The sequence below is a fragment of the Stigmatopora argus genome, chromosome 14, assembly GCF_051989625.1.
Source record: "Stigmatopora argus isolate UIUO_Sarg chromosome 14, RoL_Sarg_1.0, whole genome shotgun sequence".
Taxonomy (NCBI): Eukaryota; Metazoa; Chordata; class Actinopteri; order Syngnathiformes; family Syngnathidae; genus Stigmatopora; species Stigmatopora argus.
In genome coordinates, this window is record NC_135400.1 from 7,873,795 (window position 1) to 7,885,410 (window position 11,616).

Below are 11,616 nucleotides of genomic sequence, written 5' to 3' on the forward strand. Positions count from 1 at the left end.
ATTCAACGGCTTAAACAAAAGCATTTATGGCCACTTTTCCCAGTTCAAATTAATTGGACGTCTATCGTTTTTCAACGTAAGGCAATGAGTTACTAAAAAGAAGGAAAAATCTATTTTTGAGTGTTAGTGGGCTGCATAATGAGAGTACATTTCTTTTGTACGTTTTTATGAATTCATAATTGTATTAAATCATTAAAGAAATTCTAAATAATTTTAAAAATATAATTGAGATCGGGCAACCACATAAATTGACATCACTTGTTGGGGTTTTCAGGCTTAACTTATATAACAAATATTATTATTGTGGCACGGTTTGTGCTGTCAGCCTTTAAATACAAAGTAATCTCAAAGAAACAATCACTCAGGGAACAATCTACTGAAAACCTGGTTGCTAGAATACGTTTTTGTCAACAACAAAAAAATGGAGTTATTTAGATGTTTTATGGCCCAGGCCTACTATACATCAATAAGTGCAAATTCCGAAAGCCAAAAATGCCCAAACAAATGCAATTTCTTCTACCCCGTAAACACAGTCGCAGAGTAAAGTCTCCAGCTGAAACACGTGCAGAGACCTGCGAGGATTACTCACCCTGTCGCTTCTTCGCCTATCACCACGGCTACCAAGTGGCCTATAGGAGATACTTCGGGACCAGCACCCCACAGAGGAGATCATTTGGAAATCGCCGATATTAAGCACCAGCACACACCGAATGCAAAACAGTCTCTGACTACCAAAACACACATTTCACCATCAGGGATCTATATATGACATGCATTAAAATAATGGACTCATCTAGATAAAATCATTTATGAAAATGATTTCATTACATGACAACCCATTATTATTAACATCCGCCTTCATCCTCCATTCATCATTTGTAGAAACACCAGATGATGCTTTGTTTGATGATAGCATCTTTCATTCATTTTTCAAGCTATCTGTGTATTTTTTTTCCCCCTCTATATTATTCAGGTGTTCCTTTATCGGCACCTTATTATTCTCCATGATCCACACAGCACTGCTGTCAGTGAGAAAATAAAAATCTTTTATTTTACGTCTGTCTTTATCTTGTTTTTGCTTTTTTTCCATCGTAAGTTTTTGCTTTTTTCTTTTGGGAGTTTTTGCAAAGCACAGCAGATGTTAACATCTTCCATATGGAAGTTATTTGCATTCATCAAGGGAGTCCTTACACTTTATCAAATGAGGAGCTTTACCACTTGCAAATTATTGCCCCAACACACCGCCTCGCAGCAGATTTGAACGAATAAAAACACTTGAGTGATTTTATATGGAGCTGCCACATGCCCACAAATGACCCAATCAAAATGTCCTTAAATGGAACTGAAAGTCTGTTGAAGTCATTCACTAAAATACTGCCAAGGCCCAACAATCACTCAGACGTTAAAATTACATCTTGTGTTTTTCCAGCCTGTGCAATCTAGAATCAAATCCAAAATGGAGGGGGAAAAAAATCAAAAAGGTCAAGAGAGACAAAGCATTTCTTTTTTTTTCATTGGATTTCATACAGTAAATATGAATGGCTTATATAATAGCAAGTCAATGTCACATTGAAACTCACTACTAACATAAAGAATGACATTTTACTTATTGAAATTGAATTTAAAAATGCTAAAAGTAACTTAAATAACACACTCATCCTATTTTTGTTTAGGTAAAATATAATTACTTGCAAACCATCATAATCAATAATTAAAAAATGTGTTTGTATGTGACATTTCCCTTGATGTTACCTCCTATATAGCATACAGTAAAGGGAATAAATATCTGATATCAAGGTTGGTATAACACTTTGACACTCTGACACGTCATCAAACATACCATTAAAATCAACACAAATCATGTGGAAGAAAAAGTTTTAATGCAGTTCCAAAAAGGTCTCACATTGAATTTTTCACTGTTTAAAAGCACTTTAAAACAAAATCATATAAAACCCCATCTAACTTTAAAAGCCCAAGAAAAAAACAACTATAAATATGATTTCTCAGCAGAATATGAATAAAATCAAACTGCAAATAAGTTTACAAAATCTAATACCAATAATGGATCTAATTTGATTTCAAATCAGCCTTAATTTGGAGGCTCTTTTCAAAGTGTTTTTAGGATTTATCTTTTTTTTCCCCTCTTATAGTGCTTTTTTTCCAACTTGGACCATGTGTGTGTTTTTGTTTTTTTTTAGTGATACTTGATTCCCTAGCCAATCATATTGAGAGAGCTACATCTATAAATCTGAGTTGGTATATATGTTTGCAGAGAGATCAACATAGCCATTCTCATCTTCAAGCCTCTACATTGCCTGACCTGACACTCAAGATGAAAACTTTGGCCATCCTGGTATTTGTCTCCCTGGCTCTTGCCTGTCTGACTTCAGGTAAGAAATCCAGATAAATACAGGATTTCTGGTAAATTACTCTATATTGGAGAGACTATGCCTCTATTTTTTTTAAACATTTTGACGCTATATCAATATAATTAGTGTGTCACTTGTTCAACACTTAGGATTTGAACTAAAAAAAAACGACTAATTTTCTCACTCTATTTTCTTTTTTAATACTTATTTGACTTTTATCTCTGTCTTGTTTTTTTACAGACTCAATGGATTCCAATGGGGATGACCGCGATGACCGTAGCGACCGTGATGACAGCTACCGTCGCAACTACAACGCCGATGACAACTATCGTCGCAACAACGGGGACGACAACTACCGTCGCCAGCACAATGGTGATGACTACCGCCGCAACAACAACGGTGACGACTACCGCCGCAACAACAACGGTGATGACTACCGCCGCAACAATGGAGACGACACCTACCACTACCGCCAAGGTAAGGTCATGGACTGGCATTTTACTTACCCTAGTTCACCTGTGTCAAAGTGGCGGCCCGGGGGCCAAATCTGGCCCGCTGCATCATTTTGTGTGGCCAGGGAAAGTAAATCATGAGTGCCGACTTTCTGTTTTAGGATCAAATTAAAATGAAGAGTATAGATGTATATTAAATTTCCTGATTTTCCCCCTTTTAAATCAATAATTGTAATGTTTTAATCTTTTTTTTCTGTTTTTAGTTAAAAAATTATTTTGTAAAATCTAAAAAAATATAAAAAAGCTAAAATAAACATTGTTTTAGATCTTTAAAAAACTGAATATTCAGGACTTTTAATCCATTTATAAAAACAAATATTATAAAATATTATATCTAAAATAGTCCGGCCCACATGAAATCGAGTTGACGTTAACACGGCCCGCGAACCAACCCGAGTCTGACACCCCTGCCCTAGTTGCTTCATAAGATACATGAACGCGAACAAGTTAGACAAAAAGTGCCAAAATTTGAAACTATGAGAGCCACAACTTGCGTCAGAAGCAGCATTAAAAAATCCAATCTGCCAAATGATTTTTTAAATATCATTTATTATTTGTTTTGAATGGGCCTTGATGAATTTGAGTGTGTTTTAAGAGAGAATAAAAATAAGAGAAACATGAAACGAGAGCCACAGTATATTACAAAATATGATAAGAAGCAAAGAGACGCATTCATTTTAGTCGGGAGCCGCATGAGGCTCAAGAGCCACGTGTTTGCCTCCCTCAAACGTTACCTTTACAGTGCTTGCTATGATGGATAACTAAAAATATTCTGTTTCATGATGACATAAATGAAAAAAAAATGTCAGCAGATTTTGATTCTTTTTTTTTTATCAAGTGGACATTATTTTATTTTTTTGTGGTTGTATCCAGGAGTGTTTGTGGAGCGTTCACAGGCCGCTGCAGTGGTGCCACCTAGGAGAGCTCCTGTTGAACTAACCCTGACCCAGACGGAGAAGTATGTATACTTCTTACAAGTCAACAGTAAAAGCTTTGGTGGCTAAATATGTACTTTGGAAAATTATTGAGAACCTTATATCAATTACTTGAACCTATAAAATATCTCTTCCTTTTCTTCACAGCCTGAGAGAGGTGTGCGAGTCTAATTTGGCTTGTGAGCACATGATGGACACAGATGGAGTCATCGCTGCCTACAAAGCCTACTACGGACCTCTTCCTTATTAAACGCTTATTAAACTGACCCTAAATTGACTAGCCCTCATAACAAAAAAAATGCTTTATATTGCTTTTAATGATCACCTTCTTCAATCCATTTTCTCTTCAAATCATATGACAAAACTAATGCAAGAGAGTGTTTGCAAAGAGTGGAAGCCATGCAGGAAGAACTGTATTGGCGTGAATTTATTTTTCAACTCTGTACAGTTATCTTTTCGGTTCTATCACCTCTTTCGGCCTGTAGAGCAGCGTGATGATTAAATAAAATAATGATGAAACGTATTCTGTGTGTGTGTGTCTTCTAACTTGCATGATTTTGGCATGTTGGAAGACCGAGTTCCCACAGGAAAGCCACCAAGCACTTGGGAATCATGTAAACTCACACAAGGTCCAGACCACAATTCAAACTGTCATCTCATTTTATATGACATAATTGTCTTTCTTGCCATGCATTTATTCAATACGCATACAGGATAAGTCGCACTCACTGAATTTAACCAGTGGGGCATTTTATTTCCATATATCATTGAGACTGTAGCAATGTCTTGAATTTATTCTAAACTCAGGTTTCCGAAACTGCAAACATATAGCAAAAACCTGATCAAATTTCACTTTGCAAAAGATTTATAATAAGCAAGCCATAAATTCTAAGGTATATCTCTACCAACCAACCCATGTTTGTCACAAAATGTGTGCGCTTGTTGGATATTAGTAGGTTTGCTGCAGAGGAAATTAAAACTTGGCAATAATATAAAACAAAAAAGAAAAAAACAACAAAAGGCAGTTAAATGTCTCCCCCTGGCTTGCATTTTCTGCACACGCCACACTCGCAAATGCTAAGCAGTAATAAATATATGCAAACTTCACACCAGGACATGTATGAGTGTTCTCGGAGGCCTGTTTTTTAACTGCATAAATATGTTAATTAATATACAGAACATCCCCTGAAATTTGTGTTTCATAATATAAACAAAAATTTAGTCCACAATAAGTTTTGTAAGTTTAAAGATGAAGCAACATTAAAATAAATTAGATGTGGTGCTTTGAGTCACTTAACGGGAATCTTGAAAATTAAAGACAAGCTTATTCGAGTCACTTAAGTAATAAAATAATGACAACATTTGAACAAATAAGCCACAATTCTGTGGCGAATGAAAAACTCGACCAAATGGTTTTCTGTTGCAAGGTGGCGGCTGATTTGTTGCGCCGTCAAATCTAGTTCACGATAGCTATTCTTTTATACATGATATCTATGGTTGTTGCTAACTAACATGGCGTGAGGCTAACTCAAAATCGTTGTGTGTCACATATTGTATGGCTTAATTAAAATATAGTGTTTGAAGTAGGTTACCCCACAATTTGTCTAAAGGCTTTACGTGTCCTACTTGTTTTCGTCTTTATAAGGTAATGTTGATATTTTTGGGGCATCTTCTGCTTGTTGAAGCAATGCGGCCCTAGCTACAGTGCATGCTAATGCTAGCTGTTCACTGCAGTGTGCATATATATATGAGTGACGGCCGCCGTTTTTGCATTTCATTTCGTATTTTCAATGCAATCTCAATCCTGTACCTTTGAATAATTCTGCATATTATGCTCTATACATAAGATTTTTAACATGTGTTTATTCGTTCATCGATCGCTGAGAGACTTAAATGTACAGTCGTGATCAATTCAAACCAACTATTACACTCATTCGTGTGTTATTCCCATAATGGAAATCGTGACGTGCTACTGTTTCGAATATATATTTAGAAAAGTAACATGTTGTCTGTGAAGTGAACGTGTAAGTTATGAATTTCATTTTTGACGGATTTGAATGTCTCCTATATTAAGAGGAGAGCACCCAAGCCATCACAATGGGGCGACGTTCAACCTCATCCACCAAGAGTGGGAAATTCATGAATCCCACAGATCAGGCCAGTAAGTATCTGCCAGGAAAATTTATTTATACAAATAAAATAAAAATAAAAAATCCTGATCACAAGAGAACATTTTAATTGACACATTGTTTACTTACAGGGAAAGAAGCCAGAAAAAGGGAGTTAAAAAAGGTAATACATTTGTGTGTGTTTTAAACTATTTGACAGGTAATTCTAGTGCAATTTTTACATGTGTTTTTCTTTTTTATTGTATTTGTAGAATAAAAAGCAGAGAATGATGGTGAGAGCAGCAGTGCTCAAAATGAAAGACCCCAGACAGATAATCAGAGACATGGAGAAATTGGATGAGATGGGTGAGAGACTGAATTTTTACCATGGCTGTGAATTGCTATTTTGGCCTGTAACTTCAATATTTTTTTAAAACCCGAAGGTACATTTGAAATTTTTTTCTAGAGTTCAATCCAGTCCAGCAGCCGTTGCTGAATGAAAAAGTGCTCAGGGACAAGCGGAAGAAGCTGCGAGAGACATTTGAACGCATCGTCCGTCTGTATGAGCGAGAGAATCCTGAAACCTACAAGGATCTACGCAAACTGGAACTGGAATATGAGAGTAAAAGGGGTCAGCTGGCTCTCTATTTCGATTCAGTCAAGGTTTGTGTCAATTTCTGTAATTTTTTTATACTTATATATTTTTATGCTTCAAATTCTGCAGTCAACCACACAGCGCAATCTTTCTTTGCGAGCTTGATCTTATACAGTGGGTCTACCACCACTGGCACGATAAACTAAAGTACACTAACTATTAATGATGATTCCCTTATAATTTCTGATGACTAAATAAATATTTTTCCCCCTCCAGAATGCAGAGTCTGTGGAAGTAGACAGTATTCCCTTGCCAGATATGCCCCATGCACCATCCAATATTCACATCCAGGACATTCCTCTACCAGGAGCTCAGCCTCCTTCAATATTGAAGAAGGCTCCTTTTTTTGGGTATGTTATCTGTGCCCATTGAGAACAAAGACCACAACTCTTTGACAACTAAACATCTGAACAATTGCTTTTGCATGTCAGAACCCAACTATGAAATCCAGGATTATTTCAATTAGGCCGCCAAATATTTTTGACCCGTGAAACTAATTACGATATACATTTACCCTTTATATCACCACATACATGACTTGTCGATTGCTCTATTTTCTAAAAAGCAGAATATTGCATGCATCTTGACACAAAATGTCTACTGTATTATGTTAAATTTCCACTAATCGTTAAGCATGTGTACCCCGCAGTAGACCACCTCCATTTTTGTCCATGTTGCCACCCGTGCCGCGTTTACCTCCCGGGAAGAAACCTCCCGGGCCTCCCCCTGGACCCCCACCACCGCAAATCCTGGCAATGTATGGTGTTCCACGACGACCCCATGGCACAGATTTTGGTAAGGCATGAAAAATGTATGATCTAGATCAGGGGTCAGGAACCTTTTTGACAGAGAGAGCCATAAACAATTCATATTTTCTAATGTTATTTCTTGAGAGTCATTCTCAGAAATGAAAAGTAAAAATACATGAAAATGAGTGAATTTTTTTGGGCCATTTCACCACTTTTAAAGTACAAAAAGTGTCTGAATTATTTAACATTGTTATGCTGTTGCTAATGAATCAATATCAATGATATGCATGCAGCAGAGTAATAAAAAAGAAAATTATGATTAAAGTGGCCGTAGAGGTAGTGTCAACGCCACAGTGACGTTTTTATTAGTGCATTCGGGACTCGGCTCTCTCACCAGTGATTTCCATATTTTACCTCTCAGGTTAGTGGAGAGCCATATGCACCCATGGAAAGAGCCACATACGGCTCTCGGGCCATGGGTTCCCTACCCCTGATCTAGATGAATAGCCTTGTTGTTTTTTTAGTTGAAAGGAAATGTATGTTTCTTTTTTTTTTATCTTTTATCGATGTTTCTGCTTTTTTACGCTTCTAGAGCCATCCATGCATGGTTCAGAGAAGACATCAACAGACTTGGCAAGGGATCAGGACAGCGGCAGCGGGAGTGACAGGGACGACGGAGACGACGACGACAGCGACTCGGAAGACAGTGACGACGAGCGGGATGAAGATCGTGAAGCAAGAAAGGGCTCTGACAGACACGAGAGAAGAGATGACGAAAGAGGTGAAAGACAAGAATTTCTGATTTTTCTAGTTGTGGGCGAATTAACTTTCCAGTCCAAATTCCTAGCCCCGTTAATGCCACTGAAAGATGAGATGCTATCCCTCCCAGTTTAAATGAATTGTATGTCTTTCATCATCAATGGCAGCCAATGAGTTCATTTAATTTACCCTGAAATTAATGAGTATTTACAGGTCAATTCCAGTTGACTCCTATACATTTTGGGCTATTCCAGTGTAATTTCCTGTACATTTGTGGTGTCTTTCTGGTTTCAGTTGAGTTTAGGCCACTTTCTTATGATATGATAGATTATTAGTTACCTACTTTCAGATAATTTTGAGGAATTCAAGACATTTTCTGGGTTCAAATTATGGCGGGGATGTACGTTTTTGCCGCAAACTGCCTGATGTATATATATTTTTGGTGCCTTGATTTTGAGAATGTTTTATCTTGATTGTGTAAATTTGACAAAAATATTTGCATTTTGGGGGAAAAAAGGAATCCACGATGGCCGATGTGAAAATGCTTTCTTGATTTTGGTCATTCATTTTCTGGGTAATTAGAAAATACTTTGCGTGTTTGGGTCCTGCTAATACTAATATATTGTTGATTATTTTTAACTTCTTGTTAGGTCGCAGTGTCCGTTTTGCAGATTTGTCTTCAGATGCATCCAATGACGGATCAAAAAAGAAAAAGAAGTCAGGAAAGAAGAACAAAGCTATTACTCCTCTGCAGGCGATGATGTTAAAGATGGCAGGTTTGTGGATTTGTCGGATAGATTCTTTCCACAAATGTACTGACCCTTGTTCAGTAAAGAGTTGGGAATGATGTCACTTTCCATGTTCAGGTCAGTCTATTCCTGAAGAGGATGAAGAAGATGAAGTTGAGGAAGAGTACAGTGAGGAATCAGATAGTTCGGACGCTGAAGACAAGGCGCCACCAGGGGAACCTACCACGCGTGTCCCACCTCCAAGTAGCACAGTGGGCCAACCTCCACCTTTGCAGGGACCGCCAATGACTGGACCTCCACCTATGGGTCCTCCACCAGTTCCGCCATTGAGGCCTCCTGGTCCACCATCTGGTCCGCCTCCTGGCCCTCCACCAGGTCAGATTAAATTTATTTTCACTGTCATGTCAAGATTGCTTATTTGCCACAAAAGCACTGTACAGGTTCGCCAAAGTTTGCTGGTAAAGGCTCCAAACACCCCGTGACACTGAATGAATGAATATTCCTTTGCCATTAGTTTAGTCGTAATGTGCATCTTGTCTTCAGGTGCCCCTCCATTCTTGAGGCCACTGGGTATTCCTGGTATGAGGTCTCCAATACCTCGTCTTCTACCACCTGGACCTCCACCAGGTCGCCCACCTGGTCCGCCACCTGGCCCCCCTCCTGGTCTTCCCCCAGGCCCCCCACCACGGGGACCACCACCAAGACTACCACCTCCAGCACCACCTGGTAAGCTCATAGCGCCATGCAGAGCTAAACCAGATAACATATTTATCCATGTGCATGTTTGTCAATGTGCTAGTTTTACTGAAAGAAACTGCAATTTTGACAACTGAAAATGCCAACGTATGCAGTTGGTCCTCTGGGTGTCACCCAAACACCACAGAAATGTTAACTTGATTGAGTCACCACATTCTTCTTTTTCTAATTTGTTTCATAGGCTTTCTTTGTTGTATTTTCAAATCAGTCGGGCCGTTTGTCGTGGCAGATATTTGAAACTTTGACTATATTGTTATTGGTCTTTTTTTTTTAATCCAACGGGCTGATATGAACAGTGATAGGTCTGTAAAACAACTTCAGGAGGCAGGTTAAGAAAGAGGGAGATCAATTTAAAGGAAATAAGTTCATTACCAGACTGCAGAATGGGGAGAGCTCGAACAGGTCTAAGATTCATTAATCAGTCAGACAGTTGAGTGTTTATGCTGCCATGTCAGCCATTCACAGTTTGTATGACAACGATGCTTTTATACTCACAAAAACTGATATAATCTTACAAACAGATCAATTTAAAACGGGGTTATTTCGGCTCAGATGCAGCCGCGCTTTAGTAAGCAGCCCGCTCGTTAAATCGAGGGCTTAGATCTTGTTGCGACTGCGATGCTTCAATTTGCGGCGCCCTTGATTGGTAATCATTTTTTACAGATTTACTGCAATTGAATATCAGTTGTCGTCCTCCTACTACTACTAATTGGTCCTGATAAAGCCATATCGGTCGATCACTAATTTGTTCCGCTTTTCCTTGCAGGTATCCCACCTCCTCCTCCGAGATCCGGAGGGCCTCCTCGTCCCATGGCGCCACCTCTCGGCCTCTTTCCACCGCCTCTCAGCACCAACGTGCTTAGTGCTCCTCCCAGCCTCGTCCAGCGTCAAAAAGGATCCAGCTCCAACGTCATGCAACATCCCCCTCCTCCCGGCACCGCCGCGGCCTCTGCCGTCAGCCACCTCCACGCCGCCACCATCGAAAAGCGGGCCAACCTCACCTCTGCGGCCGGTGCCGGCGGCCTGGCAGCAGGCGCCGGCGCGGGGGCTACCATCTCTGCCAAACCACAAATTATCAATCCCAAAACAGAGGTCACACGCTTTGTGCCCACTGCGCTGAGGGTGCGAAGGGACAAGAGCGGTGTGGCGCACGGGCCCGTGATTGGTCCGCTAGAGAAAGCTAATGTCATGGCAAGGAGAGGAGATGATGGAATGGGAAGTGGCCATGGTCACGCAAGACATCACGCCTCTGCTGCTTCCCATGGCATGTCTCACCACGCTCAGATTGGCGCTGTGGCTCAACATAACATGAAGACCAAGGACCAGGTGTATGAAGCATTCATGAGAGAGATGGAGGGACTCCTTTGAAAGTAAGCAAGTTCCTAAACTAAAATGTCTATCTCAAAGTGCAGGTTTTTTTTGTCTAGTAAGAAGTAGTTTGCTTTGACACTGTCATAGAGATTTTGATCTTTCTGGGGAATTAGGACTCCTACATTTTAAAAATTCTTCTCAAATGTTAATTTCATTTTATCTGGAATATGTTCAAACAAAACATTTTCAACTGTATGAAAAAATAAATAAAATAGATACACATAATCCTTAATTGAGTGGTTCCTGCACTGCCTGCCATCAACCAAATCTTTGTTTCTCTTTGCCCATTAATTTCTGCATTTATTTCCTTGGAATGACATTCGTGTTTGTTATTTTGTTAAATTTCAAATCTTGGGTCTTTTTATAATTCCACTATATAGCAAAAATGCCTCAACTTCTATCCTAACTAAACTCTTAAGAACTCATGTCTTCTTGTCTTGTCTGAAAAGGTCACTACTGTGGACAACTATTGAAAGTTGACAACACTTTACTATCAGTGTTTATTTGCCCCTCACCTTAACATGGTGTGTACACACAGATAATTCATAATATATACCTTTAAAATCTAAGTAATTTGATTTTTTTCCCCCACAAACTGTTACCCATTTGTAAGATTTTAAAAAATACACAACGTGGCTGCACATTAAAGCTGT

The 11,616-nt window shown here is 39.0% G+C and overlaps 3 protein-coding genes across 10 annotated transcripts in view; all 3 read left to right on the top strand.

The window, feature by feature from the left end:
- The window catches only part of mgp (matrix Gla protein), a 37,956-nt gene extending 36,753 nt beyond the window's left edge, over positions 1–1,203 (top strand). For 4 of the 7 annotated variants that reach the window (XM_077619592.1, XM_077619596.1, XM_077619597.1 and 1 more), the window contains one exon: positions 534–1,198. In XM_077619592.1, coding sequence (XP_077475718.1) covers positions 534–693 — 160 coding nt within the window. In that variant the 3' untranslated portion in view covers positions 694–1,198. Of the gene's footprint in view, positions 1–533 lie in introns of all 7 variants that reach the window. The other 3 variants (XM_077619594.1, XM_077619593.1, XM_077619598.1) reach the window with 3 other exon arrangements.
- Positions 1,204–1,397: 194 nt separating this feature from the next.
- bglap (bone gamma-carboxyglutamate (gla) protein) lies at positions 1,398–4,339 on the top strand. The gene is made up of 4 exons (XM_077619591.1): positions 1,398–2,390; positions 2,610–2,846; positions 3,755–3,839; positions 3,964–4,339. The coding sequence occupies exons 1-4, from the start codon at positions 2,333–2,335 to the stop codon at positions 4,064–4,066; spliced, it is 483 nt and encodes a 160-aa protein (XP_077475717.1). The 5' UTR covers positions 1,398–2,332; the 3' UTR covers positions 4,067–4,339.
- Positions 4,340–5,292: 953 nt separating this feature from the next.
- On the top strand, positions 5,293–11,188 carry wbp11 (WW domain binding protein 11). Of its 2 annotated transcripts, none has more exons than XM_077619839.1 (12): positions 5,293–5,461; positions 5,891–5,977; positions 6,077–6,108; positions 6,197–6,290; positions 6,391–6,587; positions 6,796–6,929; positions 7,229–7,374; positions 7,921–8,109; positions 8,738–8,863; positions 8,954–9,211; positions 9,380–9,562; positions 10,359–11,188. In XM_077619839.1, exons 2-12 carry the CDS (start codon positions 5,914–5,916, stop codon positions 10,958–10,960), a joined length of 2,025 nt encoding a protein of 674 aa, XP_077475965.1. In that variant the 5' UTR covers positions 5,293–5,461; positions 5,891–5,913; the 3' UTR covers positions 10,961–11,188. The 2 variants fall into 2 exon arrangements, with proteins under 2 accessions (XP_077475965.1, XP_077475966.1); XM_077619840.1 differs by having other exon boundaries at positions 7,232–7,374.
- Positions 11,189–11,616: the final 428 nt, after the last annotated feature.